Source organism: Dasypus novemcinctus, chromosome 10 (genome assembly GCF_030445035.2).
Source record: "Dasypus novemcinctus isolate mDasNov1 chromosome 10, mDasNov1.1.hap2, whole genome shotgun sequence".
Taxonomy (NCBI): Eukaryota; Metazoa; Chordata; class Mammalia; order Cingulata; family Dasypodidae; genus Dasypus; species Dasypus novemcinctus.
The window spans coordinates 47,289,302-47,316,221 of record NC_080682.1 but is presented as its reverse complement, the minus strand read 5'-3'; the positions used below and the strand labels follow the sequence as shown (position 1 = coordinate 47,316,221).

Genomic DNA, 26,920 nt, shown 5'->3' with positions numbered 1-26,920 from the left:
AAGTATCAACGTAGTTCCCCCACCCCCACCCCCATTCATACAGTTGACTAGTCAGCTTCATACATATATTATTCCTGGGATTAAACCTGTCACTCCTCCAAGGTGCTGATTCTTTTGACACTATCCTCTAGCCTGTCTGTCAGCTCCTGCTCATTCATTTTGATTTTGGAGTGATAGTAAGGAATTTGGAAGCATAGTAGACTTGCCTGATCTTGCTCTTCTGGGCAATGTCAGGATAAACTGTCTTAAGACCAAAGTAAAGCTTACCAAGTATATCTTTATAGACCTTTTCTAGAGACCAAGAACCTTTTTATTCTATCATCCTGGGCCCATTAAAGCTTTTCTACTTTCCTTGTCCCAAACTCAGTTGTACTTTTAAAACTGCATCATGTCCATGTTGTAAAGACTAGTCTGGTTCTTTTCACAGCTAGCTTTAATTCTGTACTGAAAAACAAGCTGGAAAGGGAACTACAAAAGCCATTTGGCAGGTTGCTATTTCTCTGTCGGTTACCATGGGAACAGTGATGGCTGGGTTGGGGGGGTGGTTATTAGATAATAGCAGGAAGTTTATGAGGCACTGGAGATTTAGATGCCAAAAGCCTTGTTTTTCTAGCAAATAATCTCTGAATAAACTCTGTCCTCTCCGCTCATTCTGGCAAATGTGAGGGACTTCTGTCTACCTCAAGATGATTGAGCTTAAGCAAGTTGGGCCTTTCTCTAACCACTCCTATCTCTGGCACCTTCTGAAGTATGTGAGCACCTCTTGTCACCAGAAGAGATGGTTGTAAAATAAGGGAAAAGACTGAGAGCTCCTAGTGAATTGGAGTTCCTAGTGCCTCCATTGCTGATTGTTTTTTACATGCTGCTGGGGAGAATGAACTATAAAAAAAGGTCAGTCTGGTCCCCAATATTGATATTTTTTCTAGGACTTTAGAAAATAATGAAGCTATGGGAATTCAACATAATATGGTACTGAATAGCTTAATTTTAGAAACTGGATAAACTAGTATAGCATTTCATGGAGTAATAACTGAACATCCCCCTTAGCCAACAGCCCCTGCTGCTGCTATTCCAGTCATCCATGTCCCTTATTAATTCATCTTCTGATTACAGCTTCTGTTTTGAGAAATTACAAGAAATAAAATTGTTGGTAGCCATGGTCTTTTTAAAAAATACCTTAATGAAATGTAAAAAAATCAGGTTTTATTTCCTGTTTCTCTTGCTAGTTGGTATAAAGCACTTTTCTGCTGCATTTTACTTACTCCTTTTATATAAATGGGGATAATAAGTGCAGCTACTTCATAGGAGTAATAGAAAAGTTTTCCCATGAAGGGCATCATTAAGGTTATTTCAATAATCAGTGAATTTTTAAGCTTTTGTAAATGGTAGATGCTAAGGTGACTTTTTTCCCTTTTTTTTTTTTTCTTGTGGTAAAAGATACATAACTTAAAATCATTTTAACTGTGTTTTGATTTTTGGTTTTGAAGTAATCTCAATCTTACAGGACAGTTACAGAAATAATACAAACTACATGTAGAGAACTGTGACATACTCCAGCCCTCTGGCCCCTGATACCCAGATTCACCAATTTTAACATTTTGTCACCTTTGCCCTCTCTCCCTCCCTCATGGGTATGACAGTGGTTGAAAGGGAAAGTCTAAGGACATGTATATTACTAGAAGGAAAGTTTAAAAAATACAACATGGGATTGTATAACATATTGGAACCTCATGTGAAATACAGATATAGGTGATATTGCATATACAGGACTGTTTTTACAAAATACAAATACAAAAAACTAGAGAAAAGGGAACAATAGCAGCTGTGTATGGCAGGGGAAGCATAAAGAGATTGAGAGGTGATGAGCTTTGTTTTTTGATTATTATTATTACTGTTGGAATAATGAAAATGCTCTTAAAATTATTGAAGTGATAAATGCACAACTAAGTGATGATACTGAATACCATTGATTGTATACATTGGATGGGTTTATGCTTTATTATTAATAATATGTATCAATAAAACTGATTTGTTAAAGTATAGACAGACAACCAACCAGCAAGATGGCACAGAGTCAGGAGCTCCTAGAGTCAACTCCTGCTACAGGGCAGTTACTAATCACCCAGAGCTACCTAAAGCATCTGTTTGGGGGCTCCAGGTGACCAGAAGAGCATCCTGCAACATCCTTGAAGGAATGGAAGGAGGAGACTGCTCATTTGCAGAGAAGATTCATACGTAGAGCACTCCATGATGCCATGGAAGCCAGTGCCCATCCTCCACTGGAGGCACAAGCCACCTCAGGAGATATTCTGCGGCTGGAATTGGAAGCTCCACTTCCCAGAAATGGGAAAGGACGAGACGGTTGGACACCAACTTCAGCTACTGATGAGTAAATTCAGTGGGCTAAAATATAATCCTAAGAACAGCTAAAATGAACCTGTCCAACTCAGAAAGAGGCCAGTAGCCACCATCTTAACTCCACCCCTGGCAGGAGGGGAAGCAGGGTGGATCGAAAATCACAGTGCCCGTAGGGACTGGCTTCTTTCTATCCAGATCAGATTGCAGATCTAGCATAAGCCCCAGCCCCACCTCCAGGAGGGAGGAAGTTGGGGGGACCTGTGCCAGCCTTTCTGGGATACTAAAGGCCACACCAAGGAGGCTGGTGGGTGATCATCCACTTTTAGCAGCACAAGCCACCACAGGAACTATTCTGTGACTAGAATTAGAAACTCCATTTCCCAAAAACAGGGAGGAAGAGATGGTTGGCCACTGATTTCAGCTACTGATTAGTAAATTTGGCTGGCTAAAGTATAATTCTAAGAACAGCTTAAGTTTGAACCTGTCCAAGTAGAAAAGAGGCCGGTAGCCACCATTTTGACTCTGCCCCCAGCATGAAGGGAAGCCAGGCTGTGAAAATCACAGTGATGGTAGAGGTTTTTTTTTTTCACCCAGATTGGCCTGCCGTCCTAGCCTAGGCTTCAGCCCCACCTCTGGCAGGGAGGAAGCTGGTGGACCCTGCACCAGCATATCCATGTAACTGCAGGTACCTTTGGAAGCCTACTGAGATAACTGTGGTCATCTTGGACCTGCACTACATAGATTGCTGCCCACACCTGCAGCTCCATCCCTGCCCCAGGCAAGGGAGAAAGGGGTGTGAAGCTTCATTAGTCTTTCTGGGCAACTATGACATTGGCCTGCTGACTTGGATTATTCCACACAGCTGTGGCTCTGTCCCTACCCCTGGCAAAGGAGAAAGTTGAGAGAAGCTTCATTGGTCCCTGGGGCAATGAGGGCAGCTTGAGCATCCACAACTTATGATAGTAACTACATTCTTGGCTCCCACTACACAACCAGCAAGGGAGAAAGGACAGGGAGCCCTAAACTAAAGAGAAAAACTGCACCCAGAAGAAATGCTCTAGTAAGCCAGATGGCAAGACATCAACAAAAAAATTACAATCCATACCAAGAAACAGGAAGATATGGCCCAGTTAAAGGAACGAGATAAGCCTACAGATGACATCAAGGAGTTGATACAACTAATCATAGATGTTGAAACAAATCTCCTTAAGGGAAGCGGCTGTGGCTCAATCAATTGGTCTTCCATCTACCATCTGGGAGGCCCTGGGTTTGCATCCCAGGGCTTCCTTGGGAAGGCAAGCTGGCCTGCGCCTGCGGAGAGCTGACGGCCTGTGCCCCTGTGGAGAGGGGCATAAAAATAGATACATAAACCAATGGCACTAAATTGATGGTTCAGAAACAGACCCTCACCTGTATGGTCAAATGATTTTTGACTAGCCTGTCAAACCCACCCAGCTCAGGCAGAAAAGTCCATTCAACAAATGATGCTGAGAGAATTGGATATCCATAGCCAAAAGGAAAGAGGACCCCTATCACACCTTATCCAAAAATTAACTCAAAATGAATTAAAAACCTAAATATAAAAGCAAGAACCATAAGGCTTCTAGAAGAAATTGTAGGAAAATATCTTCAAGACCTGGTGGTTGGTGGTGTTTCTTAAAGGAGATAAGAAGAGGACCAAGATGGACTACTGATGTTCAAGTTTGAATTAGCTTTACTGTAAAAGTGTGGAAATGTACAGAGTTGATGGTAACATTATAATGAGTAACAACGGGGTTATAATGGGGATGTGACTGAAGATGGTAGTGTAGGAATGTAAATGCCGATTGACAGAAGCTAGAGAGTAGTCTAGGGACTGAATAACACAGTAAACAAAGAGGTGGATGAGAATTGTAGTTGATGGTACAGATACAAGAGTGTTCTTTGTTAGCTAGAATAAATGTATATCACTAATGCAGGGTGGTGAGAATATGGAGAAGAATGGGAAAAATACAACTGAAATGATGTATGGACTGTAGTTAGCAGTAATAATGTAATTTTCTTGCATTATGCCAAAGATGGGCTGTGCTGTTAATGGGGAAATATGGAAACGTGTGCCAAATGTACACTATACACCTGGTAATAATTGGATGATATTATCTCATAATCTGTAACAAACATTCCACCACTGTATGGTGTGTTGATAAAGGGGAATTGTTTGGGAATTCTTCACATGTGCATGACTTAAAGTTACAATATCTCTCATAAAAATATATTTTAAAAAAAGGAGTGGGTTGGGGGAAAAATACACCAAATGTAAGATAAGTCTATAATTAGTAAGATTTTGATACTCTTCTTTCATAATTTATAACAAATGTCTCATGATAATGCAGTGTTGGTGGAAGGTTTATGTATGATTTTATGCATGTTTGCTTTGTAAGTTCACAACTTTTACTATACATTTATTCTTTATGTGTGTTCATATATATAAATGATATAGAAATAATAGTGTGGGTTGGGGGAAAATACTATGGTTAGTAGTAATATTTTGAGGATGCTCTTTAATCATTAGTTAAAAAATTTTAACAACAGTGCGAGGTATTGGTGGTAGGGTGAGGTATGAGAACCCTGTATGATGTTATATATGTTTTGTAAGTTTACAGCTATTACTATACACTTATTGTTCATGTATGAGTGATATGTCTCAATAAACTTAAAAAAATATTAACATGAACTAGGGCTACATAAGCTTAATAATATTGTGCCAATATGGAATAAACTGTAGGCAAACAACATAAAAAATGTATATATATATTTCAGTGCTGTTAATTATGTTCACAGTATCGTCCTGCCATCACCACTATCCATTGTCAAAACTTTTCCATCATCCAAACTGGAAACTCTGTGCAGTATAAGCATTAAGTCTCTGTTCCCTACCTCCACCCTGGCCCCTTATAACCTATATTCTAGTTTCTGACTGAAATTATTTATTCTTTATAAGATTATATAATATGTGTCCTTTTGTGTCTGGCTTATTTCACTCAACATGATGTTACAAGGTTCATCCATGTTGTTGCATGTATCAGGACTTCATTTCTTTTTTGGCTGAATAATATTCCCTTGTATGTATATATCACATTTTGTTTGTCCATTCTTGGTTGATGGATACTTGGGTTGCTTCTACCTTTTGGCAACTGTGAATAATGCTACCATGAACATAAGTGTACAAATATCTGTTCAAGTCCCTGCTTTCAGTTCTCTATATATAGGTGTATATATATATATATAGGTATATATACCTAGAAGAAGGATTGCCTGGTCATATGGTAATTTTATACTTAACTTTATGAAGAACCACCAAACTGTCTTTCACAGTGGTTGCGCCATTTTACATTCGTACCAACAATGAATGACACATCCTCTCCAACACTTATATTTTCTGGTTTTTTTTTTTTAATAGTAGTCATTCTATTGGGTATGAAATGGTATCTCATTGTGGTTTTGATTTGCATTTCCCTAATGGTAATCATGTTGAGCATCTTTTCATATCCTTTTAGCCATTTGTGTATCTTTGGAGAAATATCTGTTCAAGTCCTTTGTTCCTTTTTTAATTGTGTTGTTTGTCTTTTTGTTGTTGAGTTGTAAACGTTCTTTTTAAATTCTGGATTTGCTTGTGATGTATATGACTTGCAAATATTTTCTCTCATTCTGTAGATTCTCTTTCCACTTCCTTGAAAATGTTTGATTCACGAAAGTTTTTAATTTTGATGAAGTTTGGTTTGTCTGTTTCTTTTGTTGCTCATGCTTTTGACATAATATCAAGAATCCATTGTCTTAATACAGGGTTCTTAAAATATTTCCCTGTTTTCTTCTTAGAGTTTTATAGTATTAATACCTATACTTAGGTCATTGAGTCATCTTGAATTCATTTTTGTATATGGTATGAGATAGGGTTCCAAATTAAATGTTTTACACGTGGATTTCTAGTTATCCCAGCACCTTTAGTTGAAGAGACTTTTCTTTCCCCATTGAGTGGATTTAATGCCCTTGTTGAAAATCAGTGAGTTGCCTTAGATGTGAAGATTCATTTCTGGACTCTCAGTTATATTCTGTTGGCACATACGTGTGGTGTTATGCCAGTGCCACACTGTTTTAATTTTAAGAAGCTTTGTGTCAAGTTTTGAACAGGACGTTTATAAGTCGTCCCACTGTGTTCCTTATTCTTTTTTCAGGATTGTTTTGGCTCTTCAAGGACCTTTTGCAATTCCATGTGACTTTGAGGGTTGACTTTTCCATTTCTGCAAAACAAGCTGCTGAAATTTTTATAGGATGCCATTGAATTTGTAGATACCTTTAGGTAGTGCAGTCTCCCAATGCATGAATACAGGATGTCTTTCCTTTTATTTAGGTGGTTAATTTCTTTTAGCAATGTTTTGTAGTTTTTAATGTAGAAGTCATGTTACCTTGATTAGATTTATTTCTTGGCATTTTGGGTAAATTACTTCCTGGATTAAAGTTATTCCTTGGTATTTTATTATTTTTTAAAAGATTTATTATGTATTTATTTATTTCGTGCCACCCCCTTGCTGTTTTTCAATTGCTGTGTCTATTTGTCCTTGTTTCTTTAGGAGGCACCAGGAGCTGAACCTGGGACCTCTGATGCGGGAGGGAGGTGCCTAATTGCTTGAGCCACCTCTACTCCCTGCTTTGTTGTATCTCAGTATGTTTTTCCTCTCCATGCCTCTTGTTGCATCATCTTGTTGCATCAGCTCGCTATGCCTGCCTGTTGCCCCAGCTGGCTGTCTTCTTTAAGAGGCACTGGGATCCAAACCAGCCACCTCCCATGTGGTAGGCGGAAGCCCAGTCACATGAGCCACATCTGCTTCCTGGTATTTTATTCTTTTAGAAGTTATTGTAAATAGAGTAGTTTTCTTAATTTCCTTTTCAGATTGCTCCTTACTGATACAGAAACTAAAATGTTTGTGTGTGTGTGTGTGCTGATCTTGTACTCCACAACTTTGCTGAATTCATTTATTAGTTCTAGTAGTTCTTGTGAATTCTTTGGGATTTTCTATATGAGGATCGTGTCATTTGTGAACGGAGATAGTTTTACTTCTTCCTTTCAAATTTGGATACCTTTTCTTTCTTATTCTTGCCTAATTGCTCTTGCTGGAATTTCCAGTACAATGTTGAATAACAGTGCAGTTGTGACGGTATTCTTGCCTTGTTTCTGATCTTAAGAAAAAAGCGTTTAGTCTTTCACCGTTGAGTATGATGCTTGCTGTGGGTTCTTCATAAATGCCCTTTCTCATGTTGAGGAAGTTCCCTTCTATTCCTAATTTTCTGAATGATTTTATCATGAAAGGATACTGGATTTTGTCAGACCTTTTCTGCATCAATTGATACGATAATGTAGTTTATTTCCACTTCATTCTAATAATGGGTTGTATTACATTGATTTTCTTATGTTAAACCACCCTTGCATTCCTGAAATAAATACCATTTGGTCATGGTACATAATCCTTTTAATATACTGTTACATTTACTTTGCCAGTATTTTGTTAAGGCTCTTTTTATCTGTATTTGTAGGGGATATAGTCTGCAATTTTCTTTTCTTGAGATACCTTTATCTGATTTTGGTTTTCAGGTGATGCTGGCCTCATTGAATGAGTTAACAAAGTATTCCCTCCTCTCTGGAATAGTTTGAGCAGGATTGTTTTTAATTATTCTTTGAATGTTTGGTAAACCAATGAAGCCCTCTAGTCCTGGACTTTTCTTTGTTGGGAGGTTCTTGATTACTGATTCAATCTCTTCTTACAAGGCTGCTGAGATTTTCTATTTCTTTTCAAGTCAGTTTAGGAAATTTTTAGGTATGAGTCTAGAATTTGTCCATTTTATGTAAGCTATCTAATTTGTTGACATACAGTTATTCATAGTATTTCTTATAATTCTTCCTATTTATGTAAGATTGGTATTAATTTCCCCACTTTCATTTCTGATTTTAGTTATTGTATCTTTTCTTTTTTCTTTTTTTTTTTCCTTAGTCATTCTGGCTATAGGTTTCTTGATTTGCTTGATTTTTTCAAAGACCCTAATATGGTTTTGTTGAGTCCTTATGGTTTTTCTGTTCTCTATTTCACTTATTTCTGTGCTAAATTTTACTCTTTCATTTTTTTCTGCTAACTTTGGGTTTAGTTTGATCTTTCTTTTTAATTCCTCTAGGTATGAAATTAAGTTATTGATTTGTTATCTGTATTTTTAAAAAAAAATATCGGTATTTGCAACTATCAGTTTCCTTCTAAGCATAGCTTTTGCTGCATACCATACATATTTGTATATTGTATTTTTGTTTTCATTTATAAGTATTTTCTAATTCCCCTTGTGATTTCTTCTTTAACCCATTGGTTGTTGAAGAATGTATTGTTTAATTTCCCATATTGCAAATTTTCCCATTTTCCTTCTGTTATTGAGTTCTAGTTTCATTCCGTTGTGATCAAAGAAGATGCTTTGATGATGTCAATACTTTTAAATTTATTAAGATTTTATCTTCGGCCTGAATATTAATTCCTGGGGAATGATCCATATATACTGAAAAGAATGTGTAATCTGCAATTGGTAGGTGGAGTGTTCTATATATGTCCTTTAAGTGTAGTATTGTTTAAGTTCTTTATTTCCTTATTAATCTTCAGTCTAGGTGTTCTATCAATTACTGAAAGTGATATATTGAAACTTCTAACTATTATTGTAAAACTATAATTCACACTTCAGTTCTGTCTGTTTTGCTTCATCTGTTTTGGGACTCTGTTGTTACATACATGCATGTTTTCAATTATATCTTCTTGCTAGAGTGAACCTTTCATCAATATATAAGGTCCTTCTTTGTCTCTTTTAACCTTTTTTACTTAAAACCTAATTGACCATAATATAGCCACTCACACTCTCTTTTGGTTACTGTTTGCATGGAATATTTTTTCCATCCTTTTACATTTAACCCCTTTGTGTCTTTGTATCTAAAGCAAGTCTCTTTTCAACAGCAGTATAGATGGGTCATACTTTTCATACAGTCTGTCAAACTTTATCTTTAATGGAGCTTTAGTCCATTTGCATTTAAGGTAATAACTCATAAGGAAGGATTTACATCTGCCATATTTGTTTTCTGTATGTCTGATATGTTTTTTTGTTCCTCAGTTATTCCATTTCTGTCTTTTTTTTAAGTTATTATTATTAAGTTGATTTTTCATGGTATACCATGTTGATTCCTTTCTCTCCTTTTCTTTATTTTTATTTCCTTAGTGGTTGCCTTTTTAAATTACAATTAACATCTTAAACTATTAATAACCTAGTTTGAATAGTACCAGTTTAGTTTCTATAGTATACAAATATTCAATTCCTATACATTTCTCTCTCTCCCACTTTATAATGTTATTCTCTCAGATTATATCTTTATACATTGTATTCCTGTTAATATAGATTTTAATGAATGTTTTACATATTTGTCTTTTAAGTCATAAATGGAAGAAAGTAGTTATAAACCAAAAGTACAGTAATATGTGATTTTATATTTACACATGTATTTATCTCTATTAAAGTTCTTTATTTCTTCATATGGCTTTAAGGTAGTGTTTTTTATCTCAGCCTAAAGGACCCCCCTTAGCATTTCTTTTAGGGCAGGTCTCCCACTAATGAACTCCTTCAACTTTTTTTTATCTGTAAATGTATTAATTTCTTCTTCATTCTTCAAGGATAATTTTTCTGGATGTAGAATTCTTGGGTGACTTTTTTTTCTTGAAGGACTTTAAATATGTCTTCCCACTGCCCTCTGGCCTCCATGGTCTCTGATTGAGAAATAGGATGTTAATCTTTTTTTTTGAGAAACTCCACATTCATTCTTTTTTTTTTTAAAGATTGATTGATTTATTTCTCCATCCCCCCCCCCCCCCCCCGCCCCATTGTCTGCTCTCTTTGTCCATTCACTGTGTGTTCTTTTGTGTCTGCTTGTATTCTCATTAGGTGGCTCTGGTAACCAATCCTGGGACCTTCCAGAGTGAGAAAGAAGTGGTCATTCTCTTGCACCTCCTCAGCTCCCTGTTCTGCTACATCTCTTGTTGTCTCTTCTCTGTGTCTCTTTTTGTTGCATCATCTTGCTGCGCCAGCTCTCCACGTTGGCCGGCACTCCTGCACTGGGTGGCACTCCTGCGCAGGGCAGCACTCCCTCATGGGCCAGCACTCTGCATGGGCCAGCTTGCTTTCACTAGGAGGCTCTGGGCATTGAACCTTGGACCTCTTATATGGTAGACAAGAGCCCAACTGCTTGAGCCACGTCTGTTTTGTAGGATGTTAATCTTATTGAGGTTCCATTATATGTGACAAGTTGCTTCTCACTGTTTTCACAATTCTCTCATATTCTTTGTATTTCGAAAATTTCACTATATTGTGTCTTGGTGTCGTTCTCTTTGAGTTTATCTTGCTTAAGTGAAGCATGGGAATAATGGTCTAAGAGTGTTAATGAGGACTGAAGAAAATATTTGCTCTAGCTGTGAGACCTACTGGATATGAGAGTTGATATCACCTTCACATGAGAGAGTTTCAGGGAACTTGAAATCTCTGGGGATAGCAATGTTAAATTAGAATAAGAAGTTCAGAGAACCTTGAGAGCCCATTGAGGTTGAGGATGTAGGGGATGTTGCTCATCACTGAATGGGAGTTCCAGAGGGCACAGTGGAAGGGCTCAGGAGGAAGAGTGGGGGGAGATTGTGTCAGGTCATGTCCAGGAAGGGTTTGAGAATGAGTGTTCAATTATTAATGGATAACTGAAGAAGCTTGCAGTTCTGGTAGTGACTGGGGCCAGCTGGAATATCAAGTATAGGGGACTTTGTTCTCATGTGCTCTTAGAAGAAGGAGAGTATTTGTGGGTAGAGCTGCTGAAACCTTCAGCCTTGCCGTGCTGCACACTGCCAGATGAGCAAACTCTCAGGCATACATGCTTTAGGGCACACCCTAAAGATGGCTCACCAGCAGAGAGCGGAAGCGATCCAGCGCCACCCTCCTGCCTCCGTCTGTTAGCATACTGTACAATTAAAAAATTACACATAAGCTACACTGCACTAGCGCCAATAGCTAACTGACACCTCGCCATTCATTCTATATAAGCCACTGATCTTGTGCAGTAGAGTAGATTCGTGTCCCGAACCAGTCTCTGGAGTGTGTTTATCTCCGTCGTCCTCACCCCAGCGGGTTTTCTAGTTCAACAGGTATTTGTTTCTGGTACTGCAGTATTTGGTAGAAGCTCTTTCAAGATAGCAGTTCCCTTATTTGTATTTCTTGGTAATATTATATTACCTTCATTATGTTAAATCTTATTATATCTAATGTACATTCAATGTAGCTGGAATGGAAGCCTAGTTTGCCTTTGTTGCCTTTTGCTAAATTCAGTGTTTTCTCACCCCACACTACTTTCAATACCAAACTGACAGCAAAACTGAGCACCAGCCACTGTCTGTAGGTACTTCATTTTCAAATTCCATTTGCCTTTCAGTGTCTGCAGTCCAGAAGGAAAAACAGGAGGCTCCATGCTGATTTGGGCTACAAGTTCTGTATTTTAGGTGCCTACAGAGAGAGAACCTCTGCTGCAATGAAAAATTGTCCATACTTCCCGAACCCTCTTTTATAAGTTCGTGTGGCATTGGTAAAGGTCTGCATTATTTGGTTATTAATATCATCACCAAGTTCTTCCAGTATAGGATGATTTATTGCATATTCAGTCCTTTGCTTTCCTATTCACCTTGCCAGAACCTTTCATCACAAATGAATGCCAAAATCAGTAAAGGATTTGTATGTGGCAAGCGAGTTTAAAACCATTTTGAACAGATAACCTCTGTGATTTCAATTCTGTGCTTTTCCAGCTAGCTTGTTACTTTAGCAGATCTTATTTCAGAAACAGCTGCTTCTGTTTTTAAAATAACGTTTTTCAGATTGATGCTGAGGATGCAGTCATTTAAAGTGTGGTTTGAATCAGCAGATAACTCTATAGAGATGACTTTGTGGGGTCCCAGGTTTTATTCTTTCTCCATAATTTCCATAACTAGTATGTTTTATTTATGTCAGATTTTAAAAAATATATTATCACTATGGACAAAAAGTCCATCAGTGTTTTTGCATCAGTACTATAAGAACAGCTTTGCAGATCAAATACAGTGGCAAGCTTACATGATCCATGAAGCAGTCTAGAACCCAGCCAGGTTCTAAAGGGCAAGGCAACAATCTGACTGGGAAAACAAGCCGAAAGGAAATGATAAAAAGAGGTGTTATTGACAATGTCTTAAACTCGGGTATAGGAGAAGCAAAGGGACAGTTGGCCCTCAGCAGGTATTAGTAGTTGCCTTTACTTCTGTCATCCTTGTCTACACTATTCTTTAGAAGAGTAAAAGCTGGTAGTAATTGTAAGTACCATTTTGGCCAAGTCCATTTTCGTCTTGTTTGTCATTATGAACCCAGCATTTACCATAGCGTGTGTGCATTTCTTTTATTGAATAAGTAAATATTTAGGATCTTTTAGGTCTTATGGCTTATTTAGTGGGGTAACTTCTGAATTCCTTATCTCCAACTTTGACTTTTATTTCAAGTTCCAAACATCACTTTCCACATGCTCACAAGATCTTTCTACTTTTAACAGTGTATATGACCTCCAAACTGAATATGCAAAAGCAGATTTATTTTTATTCCCTCAGAACAACTCCATAATTTTACCTATAGATAAGTCCATTTATGTTCATGGTATCACCATTCTCTTGGTCACATTAACAACATAAATTACTTTCAGTTCTTCCCTGTTTTCTAGCTTCTCGTATATAATCATTTCCCAAGACTTCTTGATAACTTTTTTTGAAATGTGTAAAGAATTAATCGCTCTCGGTGGCCATCTCCATCCCAGGGTTTTTTTAAACACATGCCTAAAATACAAAAAAGAGCTTTTGAGTTCACTGTGTGTCTGGTACTATGCTCAGCTCAGTTGATTTATCAGTGAATATGACAGATATGATGCCTGTCCTCATAGAGGCCACAGGGAGCAGACAATAATCAAATAAGTGAAGAGAGAGAAATAATTTTATCTGATGGTTAGAACTGTGAGTTTGGATTTTAAGAGTGGTAGAAATAAATGGGGGCTGAGGGGTTGTGGTATGATCTGATTTACATTTGGAAAGCTCAACCTGGCTGTTGTATAGAAAAAGTGTAGTTTGGGGAGAGGCAAGAGTAAAAGAGGTCTAAATTAAAGGTGTTTGCAGAAGCTTTGGTGGAAGACTGATGGCTTGGACTAAGATGGTCGCATTTGGAATGAGAAGAAGTGTATGCATTTGAGGTACATTTTTAAAGTCAAACTGTTTAGTTTCCTAGTATTTGAGATAACGTTTTTGAAGTCAAACCAATGAAACTTGCTGTTTTAGTTTCCTAGGCTGCCATGAAATGGTTCAGCTTAAACAGTGCGAATTTATTTGCTCACAGTTTTGAGGCCAGGGAAATGTCCAAATTAAAGCATCATCAACATGATGCTTTCTTCCCAAAGACCAGCTGCCAGTGATACTTGGTTCCTCTGTCACATGACAAAGTACATGGCGGCATCTGCTGGTCTGTCCCTTCTCTTCTGTGTTTCCTTGATTTCAGCTTCCTGCTTCCATGGCTTTTCTTTCTCTTTGTCTGAATTTCATTTTCTTATGGAGGATTCCAGCAATAGGATCAAAACCTGTCATAAAGGAGGTGGGTCACATCTTAACTGAAATAACCTCCAAAGGTCCAACTGTTGCTAAAGCTGATTTCCAGGTTCTTGGTCACATCATAAGAAAGAATTCAGAGACACACCACAGTCATAAGTAAGTTAGAAAAGAATTTAATGAGAAGAAAATACACACTCAAGGACATAAGTGTGGGCATGCCAACGGAAAAGACATGCCCTCTAGGGTTTTCTGGTTTTATTGGTTATCTTAGGTTTAGGGTCTATGCTGATTGGTGTATTTAAGACAAAGTGGGGAAAACTCATTGGGTGGTTCGGTTTGTAGTTTGGTGATGGTTGGCTTCTGGTTGCTGTCGATGAGCGCTGCAGGATGCATTGACTGGTGGTGACTGGCCTCTGGCCAGTCCATGAACTCTCCTGTGTGTTTATTGCCTGAGGTGTTTATGAAAGTAGGGGGGTGGTGTGGGCCTTTCCTGTTTTTCCCTTTCAGCTGTGTGAAAATGTTCCAAGATCCATTCCAATAAGGACGTTTGTGTTCTGAGAATTGGTGCTCGAGGTTTTCTGCCCCTCCTCCTCAAGTGCCTATTCTACCCTGCCTCACTATTTAAAATGGGTCCACACCCATAGGAATGGACTAAATTTAGGAACATATTTTTTCTGGGGTCCATACAACTGTAAGCCACCAAACTTGCCAATAACATTTTAGATGTGGAGGTAAGAATCAGAATGACTCCCAGGTTTCTGTCTTGCACAATAGAAGGTGGAGATGCTTCTCACTCAGATGGAGGAGGAGCAGGAATTTTTGTGTTTGATTTTGTCATTGTTTAAGAGGCAATGGGAAGCGGTTGAAGCTCAACTGAGAGCATCTGCCTACCATATGCATGGTCCAGGGTTCAAAACACAGGGCCTTCTGACCCATGTGGTGACCTGGCCCACGTGCAGTGTCACCGCACGCCAGGAATGCTGTACCATGCAGGGGTGCTCCCTGCGTAGGGGTGCCCCACGCTCAGGAGTGCATGCCGCAAGGAGAGCTGCCCCGCGTGAGAAAAGCGCATCCCACCCAGGAGTGGCGCCACACACACGGAGAGCTGATATAGCAAGATGATGCAACAACAACAAAAAAGTGAGTTTCCCAGTGCCACATGAAAAGAATGCAAGCAGACACAGAAGAACACACAGTGAATGGACACAGAGAGCAGACAATGGTGGGGAAGGGGAGAGAAATAAATAAAATAAATCTTTAAAAAAAGAGATTGTAGGGGGTATTAAGAGTTCTATCTTCTACATATTAAGGTGAGATGCCTGAGACTTCCAAATGTTGTAACATAGATTATTGACAATATAAGTGGGACTCATACAACATGCCTGGGCTAGAGATGTTATCGTAGAATTATCAGATTAACAAAAGTAAAATAATAAATAACAAGTGTGTCATGCTGGCTCTTTGCCTGGCACTGTGTTCTAAGTGCTTTTCATTTAATTCTCCAATAACCTTGTGAAGCTGTTATTGTGAGCATCCCCACTGTACAAGAATGGTGAGTTGGCTGAGGCACAAAGTTAAGTCATTTGCACAAGGTAACCCTACAACTATTTGTTGAATTAAAATTAATAAAAATAAAAATAATATGTAAAGTTGTGGAATTGCACATTATCATTCAAGGCAAGAGACTAGAGGAAGAAGAGCAGAGAGTTCGAATTGACTCCACTGCTTTCATCACTGTTTTCCCAGTCACAAGTCTTTGTTTGCTCCTACTGGAATAAAAGATAAAACGTAAACTCCTTAGCCAGATTGTTAAAACTTTACTTAATCTGTGCCCAACCCACTTTGGTCTCTCACTGTTCCTAGTATGTTGCTTCATTTCAGTGAAATTATTTCTCTACTTTCCTTGAAGCATGCTCTTCACTTTCTCATTAACTAGAAATCCTTTCCAGTTTTCAAGGCTCCAATGTAGCTACAAAGCCTTCCTTGATGCCTCCAATGCAGAAATTAAATAATAGTTACTCTGTGTCAAGTCTGTCTCTGTCCTGTCTCATTTCTCCCCACCCCCAATGAGCTTGGGAAATGACAAACTGGTAGCAGACTGCTACTTGATTTTGTTCCTCCTTTCTGCTCATTTTTGTTTCTGCACACATAGTTTTAGTAAAAAGATGGGAATTTTCCTAGATAAATAGCTTATCTGAGAGATCAGAGATAAGTTAGAAAACCAGTGTAGGTGAGACTGATAAACTGTTGAATCTTGCACACATTCTTTCCAGCAAAAAAAAAAAAAGCCTCGTTGTTATCAGAGATCTTTCATTTCGAAATACATTTTACTTTGAAGAGTCTTTTCTAATTAATTGGAAGTGAGGTGAAAAATATGATACTTGAAGATGAAATAGTATATGTGTTCTGAGCTTTCTAATAGGCACTCTGTGGGGGATGGCAAAGGGGATTTGAAGAAGCCCATCAGATGACAGCTGGCTGCAGAAGTTCACAACCCAGCTAGGATGACAAGACATGGACATAAAAGAAGGTAGTCAGTGAGGTAAGGGTCCATCACAGCTTTGTTGGGTAGCCCTTGAGCTGAATCTGGCCCTCAGTCAGACTTACCCAATGTTTTCAAAGGTACTGAATTCATTGCCAAAATTTAAAACTCAGAACATTTCATATAAAAGTCCCACTTATCAGCTTCCCTAAACAACCCAGAAGGTTGGGCAATGCTGGGGAACAATGAGCTGCCACCTCTCTGATTTCTCCACAGCTCCAGCTCCTCTGCTGTATTTCACTTGACCTGCACTCCTCGTTTATGCTATTTACTTGTGTTTGTGACCCCTATAAGATATTTGAAATGCTATATGATTAGGATACGAAGTACTACAGGGTTTCAGAAAGAATAGAGATCACTTTGGAGAGCAAGCACAGTATAGTGCCTTTGCTTATGACAAAATGGATATACAGTTTCCCTTATGGGGTTGTAAGGATTGGCAATAATGTGTCCACAACACCTAACGTGAGCACATGCCATGGCTGATCCTGTCCAAAAAGTCTAGCAGCACACCTTTGTTTAAGTACCTGGAAATTGTTGGAAAAAGAAGCATGAAAAACAACAATAAAACTACTCCAGGGGGATTAAAGAGTTAAATCTTTAAAAATGTAAACTATTTTTTAAACTAGAAGAAAATGAGATTGTATATTTACCTTTCCTCAGGATGAGAAAAGACTAAGCATAAAAACCCATTTAGGAGAGCCAAAGAAAGGTCAATAGAGTTTACTCTATTTCTAAGCTACTTTATGTTAAATATCATAATTACAGTTAAAAGGCAAATAGCAAATGAGAAAAGTATTTGCAACAAATATGACGTAACAAAAGGTAAAAAAATATCTTACCATCTATGATTTCAGGTCAGTAAGAATGTTACCACCCCATGGAACAATGGACAAAGGACATGAACAGTGTTCGTAATAGAAGAAATGCAAACAGCAAATTGGCATGTGAAAAACTCTTTAACTGGGCTAGTAATTAAAGAACTCTAAATTAGAATGAGCTGCCATTTCTCCCCCAGTTATTTTTTCCATTACTGTCAACTGCTAACGGTCAATATTCTAGATAGGACTGTCACATTTTCCTGATGTAACTATAAGTTGCTACAGCCGTCTTAAGAAAGAAGTTTGGTATAGTGTAAGTCGGTACCTGGTATTAACTGGATGCCATTTTTAAGAGTATGTCCTAGAAGTATACTCAGAAGGTAATGCAAGATCTCTCAGCAGTAGCTTACTCACCATTACTCCCTCTCTTTACCCTCCCTCCCTTCCTTTTTTAAAAATAATATTGGTAAATTGAAAAAATAAATCTCCAACAATGTGCTTATCATTCCCTTATCCTTTTTTTTAAAAGATTTTACCTATTTATTTACTCCTCCCCCCCACCCCGTTGACTGTTCTGTGTCTATTTGCTGCTTGTTCTTCTTTGTCCACTTCTGTTGTTGTCAGCGGCACAGGAATCTGCGTTTCTTTTTGTTGCGTCATCTTGTTACATCAGCTCTCCGTGTGTGCGGCGCCATTCCTGGGCAGGCTGCACTTTCTTTCGTGCTGGGCGGCTCTCCTTATGGGGCATACGCCTTGTGCGTGGGGCTCCCCTACGCGGGGACACCCCTGTGTGGCACGGCACTCCTTGTGCACATTAGCACTGCGCGTGGGCCAGCTCCACACGGGTCAAGGAGGCCCGGGTTTGAACTGCGGACCTTCCATGTGGTAGACAGATGCCCTAACCACTGGACCAAGTTCGCTTCCCTCCCTATCCTTAACACAAGTACAGTGCCTGATACACAGGGGTGTTCAAAAACATTTGTGAGTTTAAAGGAAGAAGGATATGTTCATATAGTCATATTTTAAAAATACTCCATATTTAAAGATGTAGAAAAATGCTAATGATATAATGTTAAAAATACATAGTATATGCTTGTATACATAGAATGTTTCCTCTGTGTGTGTGTTGTGAATTCTGGATGATAGGATTAAACGTAAAACATTTTATTGTTGCTTTTCTTCAGTCATTCCATACATATTTATTGATACACATAAATAAGCCCTAGGTTTATTTCTAAAAATCAAGAAAACATAATTCTTTTCCTTCATGGACAAGACAGATGTTGAACAAGTAATTCAAGAGCATGATTTACTTTAATGAACTTACATTACTTTTATATTCTAGAAAGGAAAATATGATGGTGATTTTGAAGCATTGACGATTGTTTATAATTTCTAAGATACTTTTTTTAGGACAAGAAAGGAGTGATTACATGAAAAATCAAATAGACCCCATACAGTGTGAGTTACCTTTCCAGCTAAAAGAAAAATGGTTTCCTGTCTATTGGATGGTTAGTAATGACATAACAAGAAATAAGTCTGGATACATATGTATATATATATATAGCATTTTTCTAAAGGAAACTGTATAGAGTAATAGCTTGGTGAGGTGGAAGTGAGAATTGTGGGACTTCGAAGTCTGCAGCATTTCTTGGGAAAACATGACGAAGCATTCACATGAACTAACTGTGGTTGGGGAAGGAGTGTTGATCATATTAATATAAAAACATATTTTTTGCTTTTTCTATCTACTTGTGAGGTTTCAAGTGGATGGAAAACTAAGAATATCAACAACAAAACCCACCTGGTAGATTGAATGTGACCCTAAAAGCTTTTCTCAGCTGAAATCAGAGATGGAAAATTTTATCCTAAGCCATGTTTTCTGAGGTGTGTTTTGTTTTGAAGCAATTCCCAAGTAAATCAAAGGGCTTATATAGAGACATGACATGTTTTGGTAACAGCCATGCTTAATGACTGTGAGTGTTCTCCTCCAAACAGCCTGTCCCCTGCTTCTACTGTTTGTTTATCCGTTCATCAACACGAGCTTTTGTGCACAGCCACATGAGCTCTGGTCTTTTATCTGCTTCCTAAGTGGAAAAAGTCTTTCAGTATCTTGATTGGGTTAAAGGGTGGCACTCTGGTCTCTTGCCACTCTGGCCTCAAGAGGAGGAGGAAGCATTTGTGAGCTCTGTGTTGCCATGGTAGGATCCCGTCCCCTCTTTTTAGCCCATCCCCCATCTTCAAATTAGGAATGCATTCTCTGAGCCAAGGGTGTTGGAAGGAATAAATTACAAGCAGCAAAGTAATAACATCACTTCTTACAGTGGGTGCACTGTGTGTCTCTTCCTCTGCTGTGAACCGATCAGGGTAGCTCTGCCCCAAGTGAAGGCACATCCTCTTCTGCTTTTTGATATGGCTAATAGTTATGTTGGAGGTAGTGTGTATTCAAAACCAAACTAAGGTTTTCCCTCATTTGAAAAATTCACATCTTAGGAATGTTAAGTGAAATGTGAATCTGTCGAACATCACTTTCCATTAATGCCAATATTTCCTAATTGCATTTGAAAGTCTGTTCCTGTTTTGTGTTTCCAGGTGAATTTACAGTCCTCATCTTTTCTCTTCCTTTGGCCTTAGCACTACCACCACCCCCTAAATGTATATAAGGTTCTAAAAGATCTTCATCTCGGAATATGTTGTGTTTGTGTCTTTCCACTCTACTTCATTTCATGCTCCTGTCCTAGTGTGTGTGCCTCATTTTTACATTAAAGCCCCATTGCACCCCCTGATTATAGAGAGGGAAGCAGAAGTTCTTCTGGCTATGCTGAACCTTGATCTGACAACTGACTTTCAGCCTAAATCAGATAGCCTTGGACCCCTCTAATCTCATGGATGACGCATTCCCTTCTGATAACTTTTCTCCAGTAGAACATATATCTCCTCTGTCTGGCTTATTTTTTTAGGGAGTAAACTTTTTGCTTTTCTGAGATGGAAATGGGCCACCCAAGGGCAGGGTCACCTTCTCACTGCTCTCTGGTTGGCTGAGAGGTCAGAGGCAAATGTTTTGGTGCTTATCTATTTATTATTGCAAGAGAGAAAGTAATATAAAAATCAGTAACAAATCAGAAGTTTTCAAACATTTCTTTTTTTAAAAAATAAACATTTCATATTTGTTTTCTACTTTTTTAATTTTTAAAAGATACTTCGATTACATAAATGTCACAGAGAATATATAGGGGATTCCCATATGCTCCGCTCCCCACACCTCTCATATTTTCACATTAGTAACATCTTTTATCAGTGTGGTACAGTCAGTGCAATTGATGAACACATTTTGGAGCATTGCCTCGAAGCATGGATTATAGTTTACCTCGTAGTTTGCACTTTTTCCCATTCAACTCTGTAGGTTATGGTCGGGTATATAATGGCCTGTATCTATCATTGTATTGTCATTCAGGATGATTCCCAAGTCTCGAAAATGGCCCCATATTATTACTGTTTTTCCCTCTCCCTAACCCTAGAACATCCATGGGTCACTGCCTCCATAAGAATGATATTCCTTCCATTGCTAGAATCACAGTAAGTCTATAGTGGAATACTAGTAAGTTTATTTTAGCCCATAGTTCATCAAACATTACTTTTACTTGTGCCTATAAACATGACTATGCTTGACAAAATTGCTATCAAAGTTTGGGGCCTGGACCTTAGACTGTTTGTTTATGCAAGTTCATTATTATTTTGATTTTCATTTTCCTTAGGGGAAAATCACTGTAAACAGTTAAGTTCTCAGGATCACCCCTAAAATAATAAACATAAACACAGTATTGCACTAAAAATCAATCCTGTGGTAACCCAAATGTAAACCTTGAATTGGAAGAGAAGCAGATGAATGGATGGGCCCACTACTTCTGCCCAGAATGGAGGTGAAGAAATCCGGAAAGCTTGGGTCTGTCCTTGTCTCAGCTCTTGACATGTTCATTCTGTATTGCTGGGAGGAAGGAAGTTGCTTAATGCACCCCTTTGTCAGCTCTGAAGAAGGAGTAACACCACCTGTTGGTTGCATTGCAGGCTGTGCTGTGTAGATTCATAACAGTATTGGACATAAATTGACTTTGAGCTCTCTGGAAGAAAAGGGCAGTATAAATATAAGGTATTTATATCCACAAGTTTTCAGGAGTGTGATCCATTTTCAAAGGCTTAAACAGTCATCCTCAGATTGGCAACACCGTTCTGGTCAAAACAGAGCTCCCTTCTTTGAGAACATCTTGCTATTTTCTGTTCTGGAAAGATATAGGAATATATCTCCAAAATATCAAACCAGACATGGGAAGAGATGTGACTAGCTTTAACATAGGTACTGATTAATGAATTTTGGCATAAATTGTAAAAAAGTAAAACAAAACTCATTTACTCCACTTCATGCTTAAAAGCCCATTTTCCTACACTGAATATGTCAAAAGGCACAGCACAGCATAAGGCTGTGAAGCTGTGAAGAGTTCTTGTATAAATGGTGTTTAATTTCTTCATGGACCAGAATGGGTTTTTCTGCATTTTGGATGCTGCTGCTGCTCATCACAATAACTAGCACTTATATTGTACTTACTATGTGCCAGTCTCTTAGTGATTTACACTTATCAGTTGAGGCTCACAACAACTGTGCGTGGCAGTTACTCTCATCATCCCTATTTTACAAATGATTAAAGTACAGAGAGCTGAAATAACTTGCCCAAGACTAAACGGCTGCTAAGTGACAGAGCCAGTATATGAATCCTACCCCCTGGCCAAGGAGTAATGGTTTCCAGTTCTTTGTCCACTCTCAGGTTATATTGCATCTTGATCATGCAAGCAAAAAATTCAATGCAGTGGATGCTTTTTTTATAGGAAGAGAATGGAGACTATACATATGTGGAAAGAGTGAAGATCCCCTTGGATCATGGGACCTTGTTAATTATGGAAGGAGCTACACAAGCTGACTGGCAGGTAAGAATATGCAATTAATATGGATTCCCTTGTCATATGGAGACAGATTACTGACTGGTTTAGGATTATAGGATTCTATAGTAAACGTGATGAAAAGAAAGTTGCTTTTATATGGAGTAAGAGGCCATAAATGACATAATTTCAAGGAGTTTTGATACTACTAACAGTTAAAGTGGGACTCTGCAGCAATACCATCCAATACAACTTTCTGTGATGATGGAATGTACTGTATCTGTGCTAATACAGTAGCCACTAGCCATATGTGGCTCATGACCTCTTGAAATATAGCCAGCATGCTGAGGAACTGAATTTTTAACTTTATTTAATTTTAATTAAAGTTAAATAGCCTCAAGTGGCTAGTGACCACCATATTGGATTACTTGGCTCCATAGTTTAGACCAGACCATTTTTTAAGGTGTGCATATTAATGTAAGAACAGTTAGCATGAAAGTGGACTATCATCCTCTCTTTGTCTCAGCCATCTATGTGTTTTTCTGAAATTTGGAAAATCGGGAGGAGTCAATAGAATAGCTCTTATAAAATGAAAATATCTCACTGAGGGTGCTGGCATATTGCAGTGGGAGTGGGTATGGGACTTTGTTTCAGAGGAGGAGACCTTTCTACATGAGACTTTAAAGAGCTTTTCACTGCTCAGTTTATAGGAGGTAAAATCTAAATCAGTCTATATCCTCATAGATAAGGTTTAAGTTGATGTGAACTAAAAATGTGTGTATGTGTATATTTATGTCAGAGAGTTATTTATATGTTTCTGTTTAGCATCGAGTGCCCAAAGAGTACCACTCTAGAGAACCAAGAGTAAACCTGACCTTTCGGACAGTTTATCCAGACTCGAGAGGGATACACTGGTGATATGAGGTCCTTGAGAGCGAAGCTGTGCTGAAAGTGGGCAAACCTTCCACATGAAGAAACTTCATGGAGAGCCCAATCCAGCTGATCTCGTAGGATGGCTGTTTAGAAGATAAGTGTGGTTTGTTTCCAAGTCGGAGTCCTATTAAGTGACAGCCAGGAGTTCATGTTGGTAATATGCCTACTGTGGGAATGGTAACCCCTTGTCGCCTCTTGAAATTACATGTTGTCTTTGGGCAAATTAAAAACTACCATGGTTCTGCTCACAGATGATTTTGTCCATAAGCTGTTTTTTTCCCACCCTCCCTGTCTTCATGTGAAGAAATATGAATGGACTTGTGTCTCTGGAAAATCTGCACATGTTTGTTCCTTGTGACTTCAGTGAAGTGGAGATACAAATGTGTCGGTGACTCTGGAGCCTTCTTCCTTAGGCAGACAGTTACTGAAACCCAAACAGAGGTGGTTTCAAGGAGCTTTGCTGAAGTCTGCCTTTACTCCTTAGCACCTTGACTTGTGTGGTTTTTTTGGGGAAAGCTGCATATTTAGGAAAGAAATCTCTCTGCCTGTCAGTCTTCTTGAACACACACAAACATATTGTAGGCCTTCAAATAAAGCAAGAAGGGAGTATTCTCTATTCTAGCCATCTTCAAGCAGTCATCTGGCCCACTTGTAATCCAAGAGAGAACTGTCACCTTAAAGGGAGGAGACTGGAGTGATGTCATGAGAAATAACAGGCTGCAATTTATGCTGAAGAGCAGCAATGGCCTTGCTAGTGACAGCTGTTCCACATATATTAGTTTCCCCTAGAGAATTACTTGAGTCATTTAAACCCAAGCCAGATAGAAGCAGGAGCAATCCTTGAGGGAATAGACTCAGTTACCTAATAGTTTCTCTTCCACTTAGATTTCAGTAGCCCTGTGACTAAGGCCCTCTTCTGACTCAGTGTTCTCTTATACACAAGTTCCCAAGATACAGGGGTCAGTCCATGATGTCACTGAGGTTCCTAAAACAGAACAGAGTGGCTGCCCCTGATTGCATCATAAAAGCTCATGTCTCCTTGACCTCTTGACTTAGGAGCAGTGTGCCAGGTTAATTCCAAACTAAGATACAGAAAACCTGAGATAAATTTGAGTTTCAATGGAGGAAAACAGGGCAAGAGAGTTAGAGTTTCTCTGTCTGCCTGTGGGGAAAATTTACAGAGCCATTTTGCTTTTTATTCTGTTTCCATTCCAGGCTGTAAGATTGATGATCCCCAAGATCATGGTAAAATGCCAAAGGCTGGGAAAGCTCTTACCCAGAGCTGAAACATAAAGCCAGGCCTGGCTGGGCTGTGTTCTCTGTCAAGCTCTCTGGCTTCTTGCATTATAGCCCCTGTTACCATTATCATTATTATGATAGAGATGATAATGATGGATACATATGTATTTATGAAAGGAGCATGTATATAGCTCCTTTCTCTAAGAAATACTAAATGCTTTATAAAACCTGAGCATCATCTAAGCATTCCTGTGGGGGATGTACAAATCACCATAAAGAAGAACATAAACCTCTATTTAATTTCTAGCTGTTCTCCCATTAAAACAAACAAACCCTGGTTAGGGTGGTGCAACCAGCTCTGGTTATGAGTTTGTTGCATGCCATTGGAAAACCTTCATCTCTTCCTACAGATGAAAGAACTGGCAAGTGGTTCCAGGTCTTACAGCATCTCTCCTGGTATAGGGTCATGATCTCCCTTGCATCAGCTGCACATTTGATCTCTATGCTAATCCCTGCTGTGTCTGTCTGGGAAACTAACTCTTACTGTAAGGCAGAGAGGTTGGGCCATCACCTGGCTTTCTCTGACAGCTGCAAATCTTAGGTTTTGTTTCTTGCTGTTACTGTAGACACCATATGCCAGAACAGCTTCCCCCTCCCCCCCTTTTTTTTCCCCACCACTAAGATAGTGTCCCTTCAGAAATGTCAAGGAGGTACTTACCATAGAGTAAAACTGCAGGGTTTTAGAAATGGATGGGATTTCCAGACCCTGGCGAAGGATACCCAGGCTCAGTGATTGCACCAGTCTGTTGCTCTGTTTTACTGGTGGCAAATCTTAACTGGGAATTAAGGGTGAAGCTATTTTTGTTAGCATTACTTGTAAGCCAGAGAAACCAAATATAATGGCTGTAGCATGAAGAGGAAAAACTGTTTTTATAGCTGCCCTTTTTGTTTTTTTGAGCTTCAACAATCTGCCAGGTACTGTCCTAAGTACTTTTTTTTTTTAAAGAGATACTGGGGATTGAACCCAGAACCTTGTTACATAAGGGGCAGGTGCTCAACCATCAAGCTACATCTGCTCCCTATACTTTTTATACATCGTCCCTAATCTTCACCACAACCCTGCAAGAGAGAGTTAACGATTCCCATTCTAGACACTAGGAAACTGAGTCTCAGGAGCATAAATAACAGGACTCGTAAGTGGCAGAGCCAGCATTCAAACTGACCTAATCTGAAAACCAGTTTGCCTTTTCCTCTGCCGTGCTGAATTTAGGCAGAATAGTCTGCTGGGCATCCCTGGGATCCTGAGGTTTGGGGCATGTGCCTGCAAAGCTGGCGTCCTAGCTTACCCTCAAGCCTTGCAGGCTCCAGCTGATACCAGGCTTCCTCATGTCTTCTCTGGCTTTCCTGTGTGTAAGGGCAAGCATCTGCGTCTGGTGTCTCCTTAATCAGCATTAAATCTTCTAGTCAGAATGGTGCTGCTGCCTGGGCTAGTAATTAACTATTTAACTGGGGAAGCTCTTTTTGCAGGGGACAGAATCCAGTTTCTCCTAAGTTAGACAAATTCTCAGCCAACCTTCCTGGCAAGTGACTTAGAACAGTGTTTCCTGGTCATATCCAAGAAGACATATCTTGAAACTGTTTTTTGTTGTTTTTTTTTAAGATTTATTTTTTTATTTCTTTCCCCTTCCCTGCCCCAGTTATCTGCTCTCTGTGTCCATTTGCTCTGTGTTCTTCCATGTCCACTTGTATTCTTGTCAGCGGCACCAGGAACCTGTATCTCTCTTTGCATCATCTTGCTGCGTCAGCTCTCCGTGTGTGGTGCCATTCCTGGGCAGGCTGCAATTTTTTCGCGCTGGGCATCTCTCCTTATGGAATGCACTCCTTGTGTGTGAGGCTCCCCTACGTGGGGGATACCCCTGCATGACACTGCACTCCTTGCGCGCATCAGCACTGCACGTGGGCCAGCTCACCGCATGGGTCAGGAGACCCTGGGTTTGAACCTTGGACCTCCCATGTGGTAGGCGGACGCCCTATCTGTTGGGCCAAATCCGCTTTCCTTTATCTTAAAACTTTTAAAAATAGATGAATTTTTCCCCTATGGGCCCTTTCTCCCCTCATTTTTATCCATAAGTACATTTGGGGACATTCTATGACATCTAGACTCAGCATCCAGTTTCTTCAAGATAAACCAATACCACAACTCTACTCACCAGGTCCGACCAGCAGAGAGCCCAAAGAAACAAACCAGGCTGCACACCAAAAACAGCCTGCCTCAAAGCATGGTTGAACACTTGGTATCAGTGTAATTTCCACCCAGATGGTCTCCACAGTTTTGAACTCAGGATACACATTGATCCATCCTACACTAAACCACTTAGTCAGATGGCATCAACAGTTCCTAATAAGTTTGG

The 26,920-nt window shown here is 39.1% G+C and overlaps 1 protein-coding gene across 10 annotated transcripts in view; it reads left to right on the top strand.

Moving 5' to 3' along the window:
- Positions 1-23,520, top strand: part of ALKBH3 (alkB homolog 3, alpha-ketoglutarate dependent dioxygenase) — a 55,263-nt gene extending 31,743 nt beyond the window's left edge. For 9 of the 10 annotated variants that reach the window (XM_058305496.2, XM_004467288.5, XM_004467284.5 and 6 more), the window contains exons 9-10: positions 22,287-22,385; positions 23,163-23,520. In XM_058305496.2, the coding sequence (XP_058161479.1) occupies positions 22,287-22,385; positions 23,163-23,255 (192 nt within the window). In that variant the 3' untranslated portion in view covers positions 23,256-23,520. Of the gene's footprint in view, positions 1-21,473; positions 21,556-22,286; positions 22,386-23,162 lie in introns of all 10 variants that reach the window. The other variant, XR_011649914.1, reaches the window with a different exon arrangement.
- The last annotated feature ends 3,400 nt before the right edge of the window (positions 23,521-26,920 follow it).